This window comes from Lutjanus erythropterus, chromosome 15 (assembly GCF_056507025.1).
Source record: "Lutjanus erythropterus isolate fLutEry1 chromosome 15, fLutEry1.hap2, whole genome shotgun sequence".
NCBI classification, from domain to species: domain Eukaryota; kingdom Metazoa; phylum Chordata; class Actinopteri; order Lutjaniformes; family Lutjanidae; genus Lutjanus; species Lutjanus erythropterus.
The window spans coordinates 19,038,077-19,058,639 of NC_139331.1; the positions used below are offsets into that span (position 1 = coordinate 19,038,077).

General features: G+C 39.2%; 2 protein-coding genes across 2 annotated transcripts in view; both read right to left on the bottom strand.

The window, feature by feature from the left end:
• Window positions 1-3,706: 3,706 nt before the first annotated feature.
• Window positions 3,707-9,756, bottom strand: aldh8a1 (aldehyde dehydrogenase 8 family, member A1). Its single transcript, XM_084738090.1, has 7 exons — window positions 9,363-9,756; window positions 7,850-7,997; window positions 7,450-7,605; window positions 7,207-7,356; window positions 6,690-6,946; window positions 4,614-4,775; window positions 3,707-4,507 (listed from the first exon to the last, which is right to left on the bottom strand). The coding sequence occupies exons 1-7, from the start codon at window positions 9,642-9,644 to the stop codon at window positions 4,055-4,057; spliced, it is 1,608 nt and encodes a 535-aa protein (XP_084594216.1). The 5' UTR covers window positions 9,645-9,756; the 3' UTR covers window positions 3,707-4,054.
• A 4,492-nt stretch (window positions 9,757-14,248) lies between these two features.
• The window catches only part of hbs1l (HBS1-like translational GTPase), a 29,663-nt gene continuing 23,348 nt past the window's right edge, over window positions 14,249-20,563 (bottom strand). The window contains exons 12-18 of the mRNA XM_084736753.1: window positions 19,498-19,566; window positions 19,279-19,383; window positions 18,004-18,094; window positions 17,755-17,863; window positions 16,833-16,933; window positions 16,544-16,688; window positions 14,249-15,158 (exon numbers count right to left, since the gene is read on the bottom strand). Of these exons, the coding sequence (XP_084592879.1) occupies window positions 15,147-15,158; window positions 16,544-16,688; window positions 16,833-16,933; window positions 17,755-17,863; window positions 18,004-18,094; window positions 19,279-19,383; window positions 19,498-19,566 (632 nt within the window). The 3' untranslated portion in view covers window positions 14,249-15,146. The remainder of the gene's footprint in view (window positions 15,159-16,543; window positions 16,689-16,832; window positions 16,934-17,754; window positions 17,864-18,003; window positions 18,095-19,278; window positions 19,384-19,497; window positions 19,567-20,563) is intronic.

The following is a 20,563-nucleotide window of genomic DNA, read 5'->3' on the forward strand; positions in this document are numbered from 1 at the left end:
CAGCGTGACACAGCACAATGCCACTTCCCTAGTCAAAACAGAGAGGGTGGGACACACACACACACCGGCTCTGTGGTAAAATGTCACATACTCCTCACCAGGGGACGTGATTTTACACACTGGTAATCCGGATAGGGCGCGTCCCTCATGTACCCGCTTCTCCTAAACTGGCGCGGGGGCCCAGGTGGAGCAGAGTGCAACACGCTCATCTGCATGCATGATGCACTGCCGACGTCAGTGTCATCTCACACTGCATTTTCATGATCAGCTGTTTAACGAGGAGAGGAAAGTGGGGAAGGATAGTGAGCTGAATAGTGAAGGAAAAACGTGATTAGGAGAAGATGACACAAGCTGCGGATGGCTACAGTTCAGATTGCTTAAAAGATCATTTCAATTTAGCATGGCCTGGATGTCAAGTCACTAAATTTGATTTACCTACTGTCTAATACCTTTGTGATACTCATTATTTCTGAATATCTACATACATACATACATATATACATGCATGTGTTGCATTTTACTGATGCAGAATTAAAAGATTGAGCTTATTTTAACTATTATATTTTTTCTAATTGTTTTATTGTTGTTAAATGGTGGATAGTATAATCTACAGCAATGCATCATATTCTAAAAAATCATTATTTGTTTGTTGTGTCGCTGTTGTGTGAGAACTACAAATACCTCTATAAAGTCTGTTTCCATGAGCTCAGAAAAACACCCCTGTAATCAGCTTTCAGGTGGTTTCAAAGAGTTTATTTGGTTTAGGAAAGAGGTGATTTCTCTCAAACCATAAAGGAATACTTAATTCTTCAGTTTATCAGACAGATTCACATTCACAGTCACCAAATTTGGAGATACATGGCTTTCAATGGCCAGGAAGGGTAGAAAAGTGAAATCTGAAAGGTAATTCACTAAAGCTGTCAGACAAATGTAGTGGAGTAAAAAGTACAATATTTGCCCCTAAATGGTAGTGCAATAGTAAAGTTGCATAAAATAGAAATACTGTAATATAATGTAAAGTTTTCTAAGTAACATTCCACCAATATTTCAGTTAGTATTTCCTCTTTTGAAGAGAGTAAAAAAAATTGTGATTATGTGGTTATATGACATGACTTCACTTTCAAGGACACAAATTTTGCATATGTTACATTCACCTATAAGCACGTGGTTTTGAGATATTTCACATCTGTAACAAGTAATGATGCAGAGCTTTCGGAAATGCTGATTTTTAGACACACTAGGGATGAAACATCAATTGATCCACCACTTCAGTCTAGACTGTAATATTGCAGTAACAGTATGGATTGCCATTTGCAATTTGGGACACACATTCATGTCTCCCTCACAGTGAACTGTAATAACTTTGGTGATCGTCTGACTCTTCATCTAAGACCATCATCTGGTTGAAATAGTTGAAAAGTTTTATGATTGAATACATGTTAAACTAATGACATTCCCATGAGCCTCAGCTGTACTTTGCGTTTGGTGCTAATTAGCAAATGTTAGCAAAAAACGACATGAACAAAGTATACTAGGTGAACATGTTAAACATTATGATGAACATCAACATGTTAGCATGCTGATGTTAGCATTCAGACCCTCTGTGCTAAGGTACAGCCTCATAGACCTGCTAGCATGGCTCCTTTTTTGGAAATAACAGAATCCCTAAAGCTACATAAATACCACTTCATAAAAAAGCATGTCAATTTTTTTTAGAGTGCATGAGGTAGATTTTAACATGTAAAACACTGTCATATATGACAAGATGGTTGCCTGTTTTTTGGATATTTTGCATTTGTGAGAAATTCATGATAAAGGGAAATGGGGCTTCCCTTTAACATTTCCAATGTCATTTATTTTGTAAGGGATATCAATACTGTTTTCATTCTATCATTTGAATGCTCTGCTGTGAAGCACCATGACAGATGTCCTCAAATTCTCAGACAGTTATCCAGTTCACTCAGCTCGCTGACATTCCTGTTTCTCTCTCCAAACATGTTGTCTGACCACAACACGGGACAGTTTGACATTTATTCACCTGCCTTACATCAGCAGGTCAGATAGAAAAACAACTCAGTGTAAAACAGTTACCTCTGAGCACATACAGTCAGGTTTGCAATGGCGCAAAGAACTTTATAACCGACTTTGGCCAGAATCCAACATCTATTTCATCTTTTTACTGACATTATGTCATTGATATTATCGCAAGTTACTGCATTCCACAGACACTAATGACATAACTCAGACTTTGTAGCACACATAGAAATACATTGAACGACATGTGACATTTATATAAGGTGTTTGAATTTGGGACATCACTTGTATGTGTTATAAAACAGCTGAAGAAATACCAGAACAGTCATAAAGTTTTGCCCCGAAAAACTTATTGGGTTTTTGGGTTAGGTTAGGCTGAGGCACACACCACGTCTATTTGTGTTTATCTACTTCACAAGAAACATTTTCACTTCTCTATTAGCATTATCAGCGTTTGTATTCCTTCTTTTCAGGATTATTATGTTTCCAACTGAACTTTCATGCAGGACACGCACCTGGAGTAAAAACTTTAAAAGGATTTTGGATTAAACTGCTGTTCCCAACTTTATAAATTGAACTCTTGACTCCTTTTCTTGAAATGGGCAATAAGCCTTTGCCTTATCTGGGTCTGGTCTGTACTTTTTTCACATTTCAAACCCTAACATGCACACATGACTCAGTGCATTTTAACTGCCCAACAGCAGAGGATTGTGGTACGAAATATTCAGCAAGGAGAGAATAAAACAATATATGAATATTACAGAGTTTTGCATTGTGATATATTTCCTCTTCACTGGATATTTAAATTGGATCTCTGCTCATTGTTTCGACTGTATCATTCTATTATGACTTTCTATGACTTTTGTATTCTACAAATGTGACCTAATTACAGGCTCCAGTAATCTGAGAGGGCAGGAGGAGGAACTTGTTGAAATTCCTGCAGACACGTTGATGGATGTCAAGATTAAAGGATAACTTCGGTATTTTTCAACCTAGACCCCAGTTTCCTTTGTTTTTTTGCCTGACTAATGGAGACAACAATTTTTGAAAGTGGTTCAGTATTGAGTGACACCGCTGCAACCAGCAGCCAGTGAAATGGCCTACAGTGAAATACTTATGGGCAACTGCGTGCCATCAAAGTACCTGCAAAGTGCTTGTTCCGACAGGCTCAGATTTTTATTCTAAATGCATGACAAAATTCTGAAAAAGATAAAGAGTGCGATTATTTTTGTTTAACCAGAAACAGATGTTTTATCGCTCTTGCCAAACCCACCATGCTCCATTCACAAAAACAGTAATTTTATAATCACTTCGGTGTGTTAGATAACCGTTTACAGTTTTAGCTTGCCAACTAGCGTTGTCATCTTCATTCAAACATGACAGAAATAAATTAAAACTCCCCAAATCTATCTTGGTTCAACTTCCCGCCATTCCAACAATCACCAAGTCTGGTTTGGTCGAAATAAACCCTTAATTTGCCGAGTTAGATGTGAAAATGCAAGATAATGTTGGACATCAGAGAAAACGGCGTGTAGAGCTATAATATTTTCACATCTACCTTAGCAATTAAAGTATTTTATTTCGACCTAACCAGACTTGGTGATTTTTGGAGCAGTGGTGAGACAAGCCAAAAAGGTTCTGGTGAGTTCTATTTTGTTTCTATCAAGTTTGAATGAAGTGTGCTTTACAGTGCTGAAATTATGCAGCAAGTTATGTAGTGTCTGTTTCTGGTTAAGCAAATTGTATCTCTGCGATCTTTTCCATAATGTTGTCAGACACTTAGAATAACAATCTTAGCCTGTCAGCGGCAGAACAAGCACTTTTAGTGGAGGTACTTTGACTTCGCGCAGTTGCCTGAGGGACCAATTTCAAAAACTGTTAACCCCATTAATCATTTAGACACAAAAACATGAGGAAATATGGTCCAGGCTGAAACATAACAAAACTATCTATTGAGTACAAAACTTTCTCCACATTTCTGTGCCTGCTTCTAACAGAAAAAGTTTGACTGATCAGTCTCTTAGTGTTTGATTGTGACGCTCTTCACCTCAGTGAAGAAGTGGTAGGAATCCTTAGCTCCTTCCCTCCCCACACCGGAGTTCTTCATCCCCCCAAATGGCAGGTTCAGATCTCTCACCAGCCAGCAGTTGGTCCACACCACACCTGCCTGTAACCGCTTGGCCACACGATGAACCTTTCCCACATCCCGGGACCACACGGTGGCACTTAGACCATAACGTACTCCGTTGCCCCTGGAAACAGCCTCATCCTCTGTGTCAAAGGGGCTGATGCAGGTGACGGGGCCGAAGATCTCCTCCTGCATTACACGGGAGCTGTCAGATATCCCAGTGATGACGGTGGCTGGCATGAAGTAGCCATTAGCGTTGCGCTTAGGGAGATCCAGCTGGTCAACCCCCTCACCACAGTGGACAGTGGCACCTTCAGATTTGGCGAGCGCCACAAAGCTTCGAACCTGGGGATCAAGACAAAGAGGGATTTCAACTAAAAATACTGAAAACAACTCGTCTTTTCAAATGGAAAATTGTTGTTTCACAGCATTTAACACTTTATGTGATCACCTTCTCCAGGTGCTCTTTGCTGATGAGTGCTCCGTTGTTGTTGCTGGAGTCAGAGGGGACACCTGTCTTCCACTTCTTAGCTGCAGCCACAAATCTGTCCAAGAACTCAGGGTAAATGCTCCTCTGTACATAAATCCTACTGGTGCACAAGCAGATTTCTCCCTGAGAGGAGCAAGAAAAGAGAGATTTTGATTGAAGCTTTAATTGTTTAGGACATTGTTTTCATGCATCTACCTGTGACAAAATATGGGCTGTGATTGCCACCATGTGGACAAATCATGTAACTGCATCCTCATCACATAGTCCCTGTTTACATCTGGTAATAACATGTGTCTTAGATGTTCCATTCACAGGTGGACAGCTCTCAGTATGCCAGTTCTCCACATGCATCTCAAGTGACCACTTGTGATTGGATCTCACTTTCCTGCTTTATCTGCAAATAAACCCTTGGGTTATTTTTGTCAGTTAAACGTCCATTACTGTTCATTTGGTCATTGAATTTGTAGATCTGACTTTTTCTCTTCTTTTTTTCAGTTCAGCGCCACACTAAACTCCTCCATCAACCTACATGAGCCTCATATTTTACCTGTGCTGTCAGAAGCCTGGCAGGAGAGATGCTCTCAGGTTTAATGGGATTTTTAACTGACCTGCTGAGCAGGACACACACTTTCACTTAAAAAAAATTGGCAAACTTTTTCACTCTCAGTTGAAATTTTCTGTTAAATTAGCACCAATCAGAAGCTGGCAGCTTTGGGGCCACTGGAGTTGAGTAAGTTAACCAGACATTCTGAAAAATTCAGGACGGTCCAGAATTAAAAGCAGCCGTCCTGAAACCTGTCCTGTTTGCCCCTGAAAATGAACCATTAAAATAATAGATAATTTAAACAACCTATCAATCTGTGAAACTATTCTGATCATATCACTTAAGTGGGCTATAATTTCATCTTCTAGTATTAAACAAATATCCTGTTAGTTTTTGTAGGAATCACCATCAACAGATTGTTGATGTAATTTGACCTGGTTTAAACCAGATGATGGAGAGAGTGCAGCCGCCACTGTGATATGAATATCTACATAAAATGTGTTTGTGAATTCCTAAACCTTAATGAAAATCTTATCTGCTGAACAGATGTTTAAAAAGACTGGAACATATAGATCACACATCTATAATGGTTCATGCGTCTTCCTCAAATTTGGCACCAACATCCATTAGGACCTAAAGATGAATTGATTTCATTTTGGTTGCCAAAGGTTAATATAAAAAAGGTCAAAGGTCAACATCACTGTGACATTATAATGTTCAGCTCTCTATCAGTCCTCTGCACTCCCAGTCTCTCAGTGAAGACAGCATTTCATTTGTACCTGGAAATTATTCACTGGAATCAGACATGTAAAGTGAGAACTTCCATTTTGCCAAAAAATACTCTTAATATAATGCTTACATTAAATTCCTTCAAAGGTTAATATAGTGGTAAGATTCACATTAAATTTCTTCAAAGTCTTCACTACATACATTATATGAGTCTGCACAGGCGTGAATGTAAACTGCAACTGACTGGTTGGTGGAGACGTACAACTGCATGGCTGTAATTCTATATTTTTACTGCTTTGTTTTATACGGCAGTGAAAGCCGACTTCACACTTTTCTTCACCAGCCACTAGAGGACGCAAGTGATAACAACTGCTTCAGTTTGAGGTCTTGTTTCAGTTCAGGACAACATATTAGGGTATCAAGTTAATGTTGACAGAACTTTGTAAATCTGCTGGTTGCTTAAGGCAGTTGTGTGGACATTGCAGAAGGTGCGTCACCATCTGTTGCCTGGTGTGGATCTGCACTCTACTGAGTGACTTCTTCTAGTCATTATTTTAATCCTTCTGACATGACAAACTCACTTGCTATCCTGAATTTCACCCATTCTCATCTGATTACTCTAAAGTTGAAGCGCTCCCACCAGCCTCGATAATAACCCTCACAAGATCTTGTAAAACACAAAGCAAATGACAGCAATATTAAGTAATTGAGCAAAAGAAAATCTTACTAGGATCTTAAAACACTCACTAATGGTCTTTTCCTACCTGATTGGAGAAGCTGGAGCGAACTGTGGTCTCGATGCACTGGTCCAGGTCGGCATCAGCAAAAACAATGGCAGGGTTTTTACCTCCCAGCTCCAGTGAGAGCTTCTTACAGTAAGGGGCACTCTGCTCTGTGATGAGCCGGGCAGTGGCCGTGGAGCCAGTGAAGGAGATCAATGGTACGTCGGGATGGCCAACGAGTGCGTTTCCTGCTTTCGGGCCAGTGCCAAATACGATATTGACAACTCCTGGAGGAACACCTGCAGAGACAGACACATTTATATAAGTCCCCATAATGTAAATCATCAAATTTTGAAGTGAAGACTTAAGTTAGGTAAGGGTTGAGTTAGGGTTAGGGTTAAGCAAGTAGTTGTTAAGGGTAAGGTTAGGGTAAGTCTCGGGGGGAAATGAATGCAAGTCAATGTAACGTCCTCTGAAGTGATGGAAACACAACTGCATGAGTGTATGAGTGTGAGTGTGAAAGTAGATTCCTATTGCATTGTGGGGACTATAGTCCTACCAGCCTGCTGCATCAGCTTGCACATCATCCAGGCGGTCACAGAGGTCATCTCGCTGGGTTTCGCCACCACTGTGTTGCCGGTAGCGATCGCAGGTGCAATCTTCCAGGTCAGCAGATACAGAGGGAGATTCCAGGGGCTGATCAGACCAGCTACACACACACAACAACACATTTTAAAAACACGTACTGCAAAGCACAAATATAACATCTGCAGTTTTTAATGCAGTCACTCTGAGCTCTCACCCACTCCCACAGGGCAGCGGATAGTGTAGTTCAGACAGCCCATGTGGTCCATCTGGCAGCAATCAGTGGTGTGGTAATGCACCGATGACGCAAAGAAGCGGAAGTTGTACGCTGATCTGGGAATGTCCACAGTCCGTGCAAATGTTATTGTTTTACCTGTAATGTTGCACCAAAAATGTGGAAGTGATGAAGAGTAAAGAATAATACAACAGTATAGACTGGTTCAAATAAATGTACTATGTGTTTGTGGGTAACACACCTTCAAATGCTATGCCTGAGTGCATGTAAGTAGTGTTAGATTCTTAATATTGAAAACAGGCCAGTTCTGACCCACTGACCCAGTGTTACTGACCACTCGACTGATAACCTGACTGATATGTGTTAAATCAGTATGAGACACCTTGGTCTCTGGACTCAGCCTGGGCGAACTCCTCCAGGTTGGCTTCAATCAGGTCGGCCAGCTTGTTGAGGACCTGAGCTCGCTCCTGTGGGCTGCGCTCGGACCAGCCGGGAAAGGCATCTTTAGCTGCTGCCACCGCCGCCTCCACCTGCAGGTTGTGAAGTACCGAGAGATCAGCACATTGCTCTGTGTGATTCAACATGTGGTACCACCATCTCAGTGCTCACAAGATAATTAAAGGGACACTTATTTTACAAAAAAAAAAACCTGTGTTAACATTTTTTGGGACAGTTTTAAAAAAATATAAAATAAAATAAAACACATATTTGTCTTTTTACCTGTAGTGTAATTTATCCATCTAGATTGTTTTGGTGTGAGTTGGTGAGTTTTGGGCGTATCGGCTGTGAAGATGTCTCTCGAATATAGTGGAACTAGATGGCACTCTGCTTGTGATACTCAAAATGAAAAAAAAAAAAAAATCTGAACTGAAACTGAAAAACTCAACACTCAAGTCTCTTTCCAGAATTCGCGACCTGGTTACTCAAGATAATCTGCAGATGTTGCAAGCAGTTTCATGTAAGAACTATTTTCATTCTACTGAGCAACATCCACCAACCTTTTCACCGTGCTACCAGTGGTGCTAATATTACAGCTCAGCCAAGGAGGACACTATTAATATTTCTTGAGTAATCAAGTTGTGGGTCCTGGAAACTGACATTGCTGTTGAGTTTTTCATTTCTTTTTCTTTTTTTTTTTTTTTTTTTGTCACTTTGAGCGCCACAGGCAGATTGCCATTAAGTTCCATTATATTTGAGATAGGGCATACATCTCTGTGGCTGATACCCCCAAAAATGACTCAAACCAAAACAATCTAGATAGATAAATAGCACTACAGGTAAAAGATTTGATCTTGTAGTGAACGGTCCCTTTAAGGCCACAAGCTGCACACAGAAGTACACAGTGTATACTAGAGGACACATGACTGAAAATATGGATGACTTCAGCAAAAGTGACACTTTCACCAAATACTACAAGAACAATGAGAATTATTAGGCCTAAATGAGAGGACACAACACTTAAGTACAAAGTATGCCTTGTTGAGATGACACAGGTTTAATGATTACATGAATGTTGACTATGTCAAGAGCAAAGGTGCTTCTTTCTGACTAAGCTCTCTGAAACAGTGCATGTGCAAGTATGCATAATGAAATCTGGTCGACTATCAATGCAGTAGCAGTGCTTACAATAAAATACAATCCAGCACAATATTCCTATACTTAAGACTACCTGTGTAACTTGAGAGTTGATGAGTTATACTAGATTTGTTTTGCAACACATGTCAAACACAGGTCAAATGCACTGAAAAAGAGGAAGAGCACAGTCGACCTCATTGGCCCTACAAACATTTCTTAATAATTGTGCAACACCTCTGTTAAAACCTCAACAACATCTCAATAGTAAAGCTTTACAACTCAAAGTAATAATAATATTAAAGTAATATTGGATGTCCCACCTCCTCCTCACCGCTGTCAGGTACTTTGCAGTACACCTCTCCTGTGGATGGGTCATAGGAGTCGATGTGATTCCGACAGGGCACAAACTTCCCTCCAATGAAGTTCTCCAGAACCAAGAATGAACGCTGCTCTGAGGTCTTCGACATGGCTGTCAACCTAACTGATGATGATCCACAATGAACACAACAGACTGAGAGAACGACGGCAGGCTGCTGCACGCAATGCCACTTTGACCTGTCGTTGCACTGATCCTCCCACTTTATTGTGAGCTCTTGTGTCATATTTCACAGTAAAACACCCTATGATGGGTTTGTGTGTACAGCTAATTATTCTCCCAGGTCACACCACTCCAAGTCAAAGTTGGCCACGTGATAAGTTCTCATTAAAAAAGGACAAACTGAGCTTTCCACAGCAGGTTTATTTTTTACCAAATGTGAAAATCATTACGGGTACAGGTGTGTTAACTTGCTTTGATGCCTTAGATCCACAGCAAATAAAAATAATCAGGACTTTTAGACTCATTTTTGGTGAGACTTCATTTTTCTTTGAACCTAGTGTAACATGCAGTGGTGGAAGAGATATATAGATTCTTTTCACAAGTAAGAATACTGACATAACACTGTGAAATACTCCACAAGTAAAGGTCCCGTTTTCAAAACATTACGTGAATCCAGACTGTTGTAACACATGCAGAATGTGTCTTGGCATCGTCTTGCTGAAACAAGCAGGAACCCTCTCTAAAAAACTCTCTGAAAAAGATGTCATCTTGACAGCAGCATATGTTGCTCCAAAACCTTTATCTACCTTCCAGCATTAATGGGGCCTTCACAGATGTGAAAGTTACCCATGATGCCATGAGTACTAACACACCCCCATACCATCACAGATGCTGGCTTTTTAACTGCACTGCTAACAAGATGGTCTTTCTCTTCTGGAGCCTGAAGGTCACGACGTCCATTATTTCTAAAAACATCTGAAACCTGGACTTGACACTTTTCCACTTTGCATCAGTCCATCTCAGATGAGCTCGGGCCACAGAGAAGGCCACAATGTTTCTGGACGATGTTGATACATGGCTTTCGCTTTGCATGGTAGAGTTATGGTAGAACATCTGCAGATGCAGAAACAAACTGTGTTTACTGACAACGGTTTTCCAAAGTGACTCTGAACTTGTAGAAGCCTTTATAGAATGATGATGGTTTTAATGCAACCTTTAATGTAGTGCCACCTGATGGCTGAGAGCTTACAGGCATTCAGTGTTGGTTTTTGACTTTGCCCCTTAAGTGCAGAGATTTTTTCTCTTGGTCCTCTGAATTTTAATATTATGGATTGTAGATGGTGATATCCTTAAACTCCTTGCAGTTTTGTGTTGAGACATTTGTCTTAAACTGTTGGACTATTTGCCCATGCAGTTTTTCACCAAGTGGTGGTTGTGTACAACTGTCTCTTACAAGATGCCCCTTTACTAGCAAATCATAATACTATCACCTGTTACCATTTAATCTGTTTACCTGTGTAATGTTCAGGTGTTTTTGAGCATTCCAAATCTTTCAGTCTTTTGTTGCCCCTGTCCAAACTTCTGCGAAACATGTTGCAGACATCAAATTCAGAATGAGTGTATACTTACAAAAAACAAAGAACTTTATCAGTCTGAACATTAAATATCTTGTCTTTGTGCAGCATTCAATTGAATAAATGAGTGAATTGCATTCAGTTTCCATATACATTAAAAAAAAAGTGTCCAAACTCTTTTGGAATTGGGGTTGCAACTTTGAACATCTATATTTCCATGACAATTTCCATCTGCTGATGAAGATCATGTGATATGATCAAGAGCTCCATGTAGAGCAACTGAATGGATCCTGAGGTGTTGCAGAAAAAGAGGAGCAGCGGCTCTGCAGGATCAGTATCTTAATGACCTGCCCGGGCTTTTGCTGAAAATACTCACCCATAATTTAAGGGTCTCAAAACAAGACATAGAGCACATACTGTTCTCCAGGACACATTAAGAAGATTATGGCTCGTTAGATTTGTGTACACAGTGGTGTGACTGTCAGTTTTAGAAAGTACTGATTCAGAAAGCGAGCTTCCGACGACGAAGCCACAGCATTACTCATTCATTTACAGTCAAAGTGATTCATCATGATTGTATGGGGCCACCAGACTTGTAGCAGTAACAACATTTCTTAACATCATCCTGTTTTCGGCTCTTGCAGACGCCTGAGGCTCCTCAGAGGTCTGGAGACTTTCTGGTTTTGTACTTGAAGCGTATTCCAAGGTGACTGACACATTTTATTGCTGGATTTGATGTATTTGCAAATTGCTTTACTTTCAGACCTCACATATTACTGAACACTGCCATACAGTGGCAGCTGGGGGTCCTACACACTGTCTGTGGTGGAAAGTCCTCTTCATGAGGCTTTTCATATAAATTGAGAGACAGCAGTGACAATCACTGACATGGACATCATCGGTATAAAGTAAACTTACAATCCAAAGCAAGCAAATATATTTTCAAGTGTCTATAAGTCAGTGTGTCGGTGTTTACTTGATCCAACTGTACCGTTTACTGGGTCTGGAATGACTCATCATTTCTGAGACCTTTGCCCCCATCATGTTATGTTATTTTGCATGTTTGTGACTGATGGCATGGCAACTCAGGCAGCAACTATGGAAACTTTGCAAGTGAGTCATATTAAGCTGAATTAGCATTAATTTGCAGTGTATGTTACTACTTGTTATTACTTGTTATTACTTTAGTTACTGTGTTGCATTGCACTGTTTGTTTTCCTGTCCATTCTCTGCATAACTAACCTTACATGCACATACCCTTCTCCTATATGTATTCTCCTGAAAGCACATGATCAGTCAAAGTATAGATCTGTATCCGATTATAATTCTTAAATTTACAGCTATTTTTTCTTTTGTGTGCTGTGATCTCTACAAGGTGTCACCCTTCCTTGGAGACAAGCGGAGGTACACTTAAATTTATCCATCTTGATTCACAAAATCACAAAGAATTCCAAGGCAATCCCTTTTAAACCAATTAAAATGCCTTTATTGCCTTTGTGTCGACAGCCTGAAGAAGACCTGATGCCAATTCTAACACGACCATGCCGTGACAAAGACAATCTAATTGTTTGAAAAGCCTTGTTGTTGTTTTTGTATATACATGTATCCTTATCCAAAGAGCACCCCAAACAAACTCCACAAAGCTCTCCTACACAAAATATTTTGATTTGCAAAAACTAATTCTTCTCCTCAATGTTTGTTTCAACAAACTAAACTTGCATCAAAGTTTCACCTTGTGAAAATTGAGTTGGCAAACTTTTACAGTGAATTCAAAAGCGTATACATTTATTTTATTTTTATTTTTTTTTGGAAAGCAGAAAAGCATATTTGTTTGCAGCTCTTAGGAGTTTAAAAGATGGCATAAATGGGATCTTTATTGATGACCAGGATGGTGATGCCTTTGAGCTGCACAGACAAAACAGAGGCAGGAAGTGTGCGTCTTGGGATTAAATTGCTTTCACTCTAGTTAGTTAATTAAATTCAGATCCCCTCTGATGTTTCCTCTCTCGCATTGATTTTAACTGAAAACATTCCTTGTCCCTCTTTCTTTCCACCATCTCAACAATTACGAAAAAGTAGTAAGTAAAACTGGGAGTGCTGAGCAACTCGGCCTGCCGCAATTACACATATCACCTCGGTGTCCACAGCTAGAAACTGAAAAATGAGTTTGCTTTTAAGTGTTGTGGGCACTTTTAAACCCTCAAGACATGTTTGCTTGCAGAATGTTGTAAAAATCCCTTCCGTATACACATTCTGTGACAGTGAGATGTGTGTTCTTTGGTGCTTTCCACCCTATCTAGAAGAACCCCAGTTGTGTCACCATCAAATCTGACGGGAAATGATCACCTCTACATTTTCACTTCCTACTTATGTTGACATACTGAATATATTTCGATAGTCAGAGAAACTTGGTGTTTGCCTGTATGCAGGGGGCTCATTTTCACAGACTGTATGCCATAAACGTGTCACAAGGCTTTAAGGGATAGTTGGATTGTATGAGGTACTTATACATAGTCAGTGTATTACCTACAGTAGAAGCTGGTGGACACGCCCCCAGTTTGAAGAAGTGGCAGGAGTACTGCTGCAGGAGGCTAAGCACTGTACTGATGCTGACAGGCTCAGCAACAAAGCATATTTTAGAAACCTAAAAAAAAGGCCCATCTAAAAAAATCAATGACAGTTTAAGTGTATGTTATATTTAGAAACTTTTCACTGCTTTACCTTGCCGCCAGACAGCCTCTACCAACAGGAACTGCCACATATAAGTCATTATATTGATCTCTTTAAAACCACCAGACTCCTCAATAACAGTAATTTTACCTCTGAGATACGTGGGAGTTGCTTCTTGGTATGACTTTGGTGTTTTGTGTTTGGTGTTTCAAAGAATTAGCCCAGGTTCACTGGTCACACAGTAACACAAACTAACAGATCAAGGCCTGCAACTGTGTTCTGCAAAGTAAAATTAGTGATTTTGCCAAAGGAATCTGGCTGAGCGAGTGAGAGCGACATTTGGCTTACATAATGGTGGTTTCCCTTCAGAAATGCTGTCTGGCAGAATGGTAAAGTAGTTGAAATATTCTTAATATAGCGTACACTTAAACAGAATTTTTTTTGGTGGATCTTTTTTTTTAGGTGGCTAAAATATGATTTGGTGCTGATCGTGTCCTCGACAACACATTACTTTGCTTCTCCAAACTGAGGCATGCTGGTCGCCACTTACTGTAGGTAATGCGCAGACTATCGATAAGTACGTCACACAGACAGGACAGAAAGGGATGCTTCAAACTGCTGAAATCAAAACTCAAACCACAGGTTATTGACGTCAAGTTCATTTCGCATCATCTTCCTTCACACCATCTTCAACCAACATGTCCGATTTATGGAGAAACACACACACAGCTCCTTCAAACCCTCTTCCACTTATCCAAGTCTTTGATAGAGAGAAAAAAAAAACAAATCAGCACTTCAGAAAGCATTTTGGTGCTTTACTGTAAAAGCATTTCAAGTATCCTCTGTTAACACAAATAAGAATTCTGTCTCTTTATCCAGAGGGAGGTGAGCATTTGAGTTTCCCTTTTTTTGTTCACAAACTAATCTACACTGGTTAAAATGAACCTTGTCCCCTTAGCTATGTGATTTGAGATGCAAACATACTTATCTTAAAAATGCCTTTGCCTTCAAGCCCTGCATTCTTAGGTCTTTTCAGGTCAGCGGTTTTGATTAGGAGAAAAACAGCAGCAACTATCTGCACTGGTTGCTCCACCAGGATTCTTACATTTTCAGACAGAATAAATGATCAGCCGCAGCTCCTTCGAGGAGAGTACAGTGAAATTAATCACTGTGGAAACCTCAGCGTCGTAGGATTGTCTTTCAGAGCCTGATTATATAATTGAGTTGGCTTGATTAAACAGTGAATTGAGAGCAACAGGGTTTTACTGACAGATGAATGGTCAGATGGAGGGTGTGTGAAGTGGGGGTAGCTGGGTAACGCGCCCATTAGATGGCTGCTTGGCATCTTGCCACACATGGTTGGTTATCTGTGCAGTTAGTGTTGATCAGAGCAGTCAGGTGACACAGCTACAGCGCTGGATGGAGAGATGGATGGATGAATTATGACGCTCTGAGTCTCTTGAGGAATTGCACTTTTGTCTCTGGCTGCATGCAGTTTCCAGAGCAACGTCCGATTGGCTCTCGGTCCTCAGAGATGCTCTTCATTCTTTGATCTGCAGTGAGAAAGAATCGGACAGAAAAAGACTGAGGACACTTTATCAAAGAAGTTAAAAAATACAGTTAATGTCACCTTCATAATGTTAATTGTGTCAGCTACTTTTTATTTAGTCTTTTACTTGGTCCATTCTGTCAAACGTCCTTGTAAGTTTTTAAATCACATTTAGTCATCTTGTTTCTTTTAGTCAAGTTTTAGTTTGCTAAAATTTTGGGCTTTTTTTAGTCAAAGAAAAACTTTAACCGTTCAATATGCAACAATCCGCCTCACAGATGTAAGCAAACAGCTATTTGTTAGAGTGGAGTAATGGCATCTTACAAAGAGAATAACAGTGCACCAGGCACTTAGTAGACAGTTACATAATCTTGAGCCATCTTTGATCAACACGGTTTACTTTGACAGTTTCAGGAGAAATGGCAGCCGCCTGGTTACACTATTACAGCTAAACTTCACACTAAATGTTTCTGAAAACATTTTAGGTGAGAAACAGGCAATGTAGTGACATAATCTTGATCCATATTTTATTTATGTATTAATTATAATTATTATTATATTTATTTTTGTCGACTTAATTGAGTAAACAAATGACTTGTTTTGGTCTAAGATGCTCGTGGTTCATACAGCAATCTCTAGCAACAGTTAAAAAAACTGCTGACATTTTAGTCTTTTTACAAATGAAACTATATTAAACATTTCAGTCAATCTAGTCGAGCCAGGACCGATATTTTTTTATCATTTTAGTCAAATTTATTTCATGTAAGATGATCATTATCTGATGAAAAACACACTGAATGATCCACAACACAGTCTACATAATTTAACACCAGCGACTTACTAGACTTGTCTAAATATAGTTTATAAATCCAACCAAAGTTTTGTTAACATATCTCAGTTTCATTGTGGTGAGCATTAATGGGTCTTTTCAGGTTTGTGGTATTCTTACTAGCTATTTATGACCCACATTGATTCCGCTCTGATAAAGCAACGCATTTGTTCATTTTCTTCAGACTAATTGTAAAAAAAAATGGGCTCAAATACCACCTTGTTTGTTTCTCCCAAGCCCTGTTGTTGTCAAAAACAGTCTAATATTTTGTTGCCAAACAAAAATAAAGACAGTAGAAGTACAGAAGTATATTTTTCTCCCATCAAAAGCCAACACTATTTCATAAGAATGAACATGCACAGCACTCTCAGTCTTAATTACTTCTTAAAAGCAAAAATACTGAAATATTAACAATATATAGAGTAGAAAGGTAATGGTAAACCTATATAAAAACAGGAAAGCAGTTCAAAATATCAACCCGTTTTAATGCAATAACAGCTGCTGTTGTCCTATAAATTGTTTTTGACTTAATGTTTGTCCTAAAGTTAGTTGCTCTTTACCTCAGTGACAACGCCTGCAGCAATAGTGGAGCCAACATATCGCAGCATGAAGCGTCCGAGTTCCTTGTAGTCCTTGTACAGCTCTAATGACACCGGCCTCTGGGTCTGAATCTCCACAATGGCATTCATACCCTTACTCAAACACCTTAATGGGAAAGACAGATTTTGAGAGAAAAGAACTTCCTCCCCTGGATTTCAATGGACTAACTTAATTTTACTAAGAATGACACTAATGTGCACTGTTTATAATACGAAATACAATACAACCAACCCCGCCCAGAACACTCACTTTGGTTTCTTCTTGAGGACCTCGCCGCTGCTCTTATGTAGGACGCTAATCAGTTTCCTAATGGTGGCCGGCTCACTGACTGTTTGGTAATGCAGCAATACCTGCAAGAAGCACACAATGAACAAACATGCTGAGAATGAAACAGAAACACAGTCTGTACATCCTGTACACGTGCAATTAACATTAAAAACTGTAGTAAGACTGGGTGTGGTGCAACTAAAATTAAGTGTAAAAAAAAAAATAGTTAAATGAAAGAAAAAAATAAGACTTTAGGAAAAAATTAAATCAAAACTGTGCTCTTACAACTGAATTAAAATACAATAAATACATACATACAGGACATTTCTTCAAATTTTGTTAAATTTGGTCAAACTTGTCAATACAGCAGGTGGGTTGAGTGAGAAGGAGGGAAGGGTTCTTCTTTATAATTGTTATCATTTGCAGCTTTTCCATGCTTACATACTCTTTGATTTCCTAAATGAGCTACTGAGGATCTGTCTGGTATGTTCACTGGAATATCAATAAAAATTGTTGAAAAAGAAATTTGTCAACACAGCAAGCATAAGGAAACATTGGTGCATATATTTAAAAATACTGAAAAAGCTATATGACTGTGAGTAAACTGTCTTCACCAAGTGTTGTGTTTGTATAATAATATGTACTCTGAACTTAGTTAAGTTACTTCCATTTTACTCTGACAAACATCCCCTACATTAAGATAAAAAAAAAAAAAACAACCTTATCTTGAATGAATGAATGTATGAAACTTACACTGAAACTAATAAAAACTGAACTGAAAACAAACAAACCCACTCTGGAAACTAACTGAAATTGAGAACAAAACTTCAAAACCAAAAAAAAAGAGAAAAAAAAAAAATTATGATAAAATACAAAGCATGAATAACTGTTTGCGTTCACTTACTGGGAAGCCCTGTGTGATGGGGACTTCGATATTGAAGAGAAGGATACGGGCTCTGAACCGAGTACAGACTCGAATCGGCTCCTTGGGATCACAGAACACGCAGCCCACACTGGAAGGAAGAACATTATCACTAAATACTGCCAAATGAACACAGTCCACACACGTACAACATGCAGCACAGGTAAACATGTCAGTGCAAATCAGACTTCAATGCTCCTATTAAATAAATAGTGGTAAAATTGTGTTTACTTGATCTTGATGATGTCCATGCCAGTGACTGTCAGGCTGACATGATCTCCTGCTGCAGCCCAGTCCAGAGGCTCATCATGTAGAGTAATACCTGCGGCAGACAGAGTGTAAGTCACACAGCTGCCATAGGATGGCAGTGTTCATCAGCATTAATTCACTACTAGCTATCCACACTGGAATGCAGGTGTGCAAGAAAGAAAAAAAATGCAGTAATTAATATTCACACAGCTTAGTGAAGAATCCTGCCTGAGAATACTACTCATCCTGTATGATCCCCTACATTTAGTTAATTTAAACTTTTTTATGTAGTTTTAAATTTACTGAGTACAAGTACTGAGACAACAAAATGCAATTTAGCATCTATCCAGAAGTGCAAAAAGCAATAAAGTGCAGAGTAATGTACGAATGTATAGAGGTAATAAATAGAAGAGTCAGAAAGTGGTAGATGTGAACACACTATGATATATAACATGAAACAGATACAGTAGGGGTCGACTAATTATTGGCCTTAGTCAAATAATAAGAATTTTTACAACTACTGGAATTACTGCTTTTATCTGTTTGGCCAAAAAAATATGTTAATTAAAAACTGTTCTGCTTTGTAGCCCCCTCTCTCTGTCTGGAGTCCACAAAATTAAAATGCCAGTAACTGTATTTTTTTTTTTTTTTTTACTCCATGATACTGTACTTTGCTTAGCAGTAACCCGTCTGCCTCTGCTGCTGAAAAAAGTATTCTCCCTAAAGTTTAAGACAAACTGTCCAAGACGAGCCAAGAACATGCAGCAGCAAAACTACAGTTAGTTATACTTTATATACAGTACTCTACTGTATTGTACTATATTCAAATTATGCACAGCACATAGTCATTTATTTTGTACAGTAATTTGAAAAGCGAAACAGTCAATGAAATTCTATTAACAGCAAAGCTGTCTGTGTCATTACTTTATAGTAAGCAGCGTGAGAGATAAAGTAAAGAAAAAAAACAGTTTGAGTAATCATACACTTGCAATTATAGTGATCAATATGGCCTGAACTGACGTGATCACTTTAATATGTTTCCATGGTATTTCCACCTGTGTCTGTCATGGGTGTTTGAGACTTAAGTCATTTTATGACAAGTTTTAGAGAATTGCATGCATTTTGTCATTGGCATACATTTTCTCATTACCGTGTATGAATTAAATGCTCTGTAGGACTTAAGACAATCAGCAGTGGAAGTACCGAAGTCAGCCACCATTCCAGACTGGTAGCAAAGACACACCAGTGCGTGCATACCTTTGACGGTGCAGGTTTCATTGGGAGGCATGGCCAGTATCCTGTCTCCGGTCTGAATGAAACCAGCCTCAATCTTCCCTGTTACGCAGAAGCCTGAACCCTGGTCTGGGAAGGGAAAATGCAACATCAGCAATATAGTTCAGTTAGAAAAAGAGAAATGAGAAGGGACATGAAGAAAATCACACATATGGTTTGTAAGTACGTGTCAGTGACTTCTACCTTTGAACACATCTGAGACACACAGTCTGAAAGGTTTGTCTACGGACCTCTGAGGGGCTTTGAAGGCATCTGTAGAAAAGTTGGAAAAAACCAAAGACAAAAAAAGAGGAAGAAAACAATGAGGAGCGGGAAAGTTATGTAAATATGATGAGAACTCTGACAACCGGTGGTGGTGAATCATTTTCCCTGGTACTGGATGAATAATGCTTAAATCTCCTTACTGGCCATTAGTCCGGATGATGAGGCCCTCAGGCCTTCAGTTTCAGTTTTTTTTTCTGCAGCAATGTACAACATAATTACACGTGGAAAAATTTTACAGTAAGTGTAAATCACTTCCTTCTTATTTATCCACAAGTCATTCACTACTGCAGTGAGTCACTTTGAAGCAATTTTCCACTCAAAATCTATGCTCAAAGTATCAAACATTCACCCCCGTGGGCTTTACAAGTGGCTGCTAAAAGCTTTACGGCTGTGTTCAGCTTGAATTTAGTCTTTTATAATGGTTTCCAGTAGCAACAATTAAAATAATATCACGATATTTTAGAGGATAATGATATTCTTGATAAAATGACAAAATACTGAAAAATATATATGGTTTAGAATAATAATGGCTGTTGAGCACTCATCGCTGGATTTGGACAGGTGCTTCTGCTTGAGGTGGTGAAATTAGTTTGTAGTTTCTTATGCATCCAATCTTTTGTAACCAAACCACTTACACACTACTTTAGTCTCTCCCCTTTTTGGAACTAACTCCTCCACTGTGGAGCCGGTAGCACTGTTGCTTTCACTTTCATCCATGCTTGTTGTTACTGTGTGTTTGGCTTGCATGCTTTCAAGGTATTACAGCATACCAGGGTATTAATATAATCCCGATGGTGTGATTTTCAATACCATCAAAAATACAGATGTTTCTCTTCCTGTTACTGACTGGATGCTGAGCGGAGGAAAAAGTGATCAGTGAAGCTGTCAGCTTCAATTGAGCCATTTTACACAAATTCTGCCATAATACTATATATGCTGGTTCTCAGTATGTTGTTCAGGCTACAGTTTTGGAATGATATGTCTT

Excerpts from the sequence above, each read along its gene's own strand:
- aldh8a1 (XM_084738090.1), bottom strand. The coding sequence starts at position 9,644 with ATGACACAAGAGCTCACAATAAAGTGGGAGGATCAGTGCAACGACAGG. Across the intron at positions 7,998-9,362 it reads CTGACAGCGGTGAGGAGGAG|GTGGAGGCGGCGGTGGCAGC; the intron begins GTGGGACATCCA and ends CACAACCTGCAG. Across the intron at positions 4,776-6,689 it reads GCTCCAGCTTCTCCAATCAG|GGAGAAATCTGCTTGTGCAC; the intron begins GTAGGAAAAGAC and ends TGCTCCTCTCAG.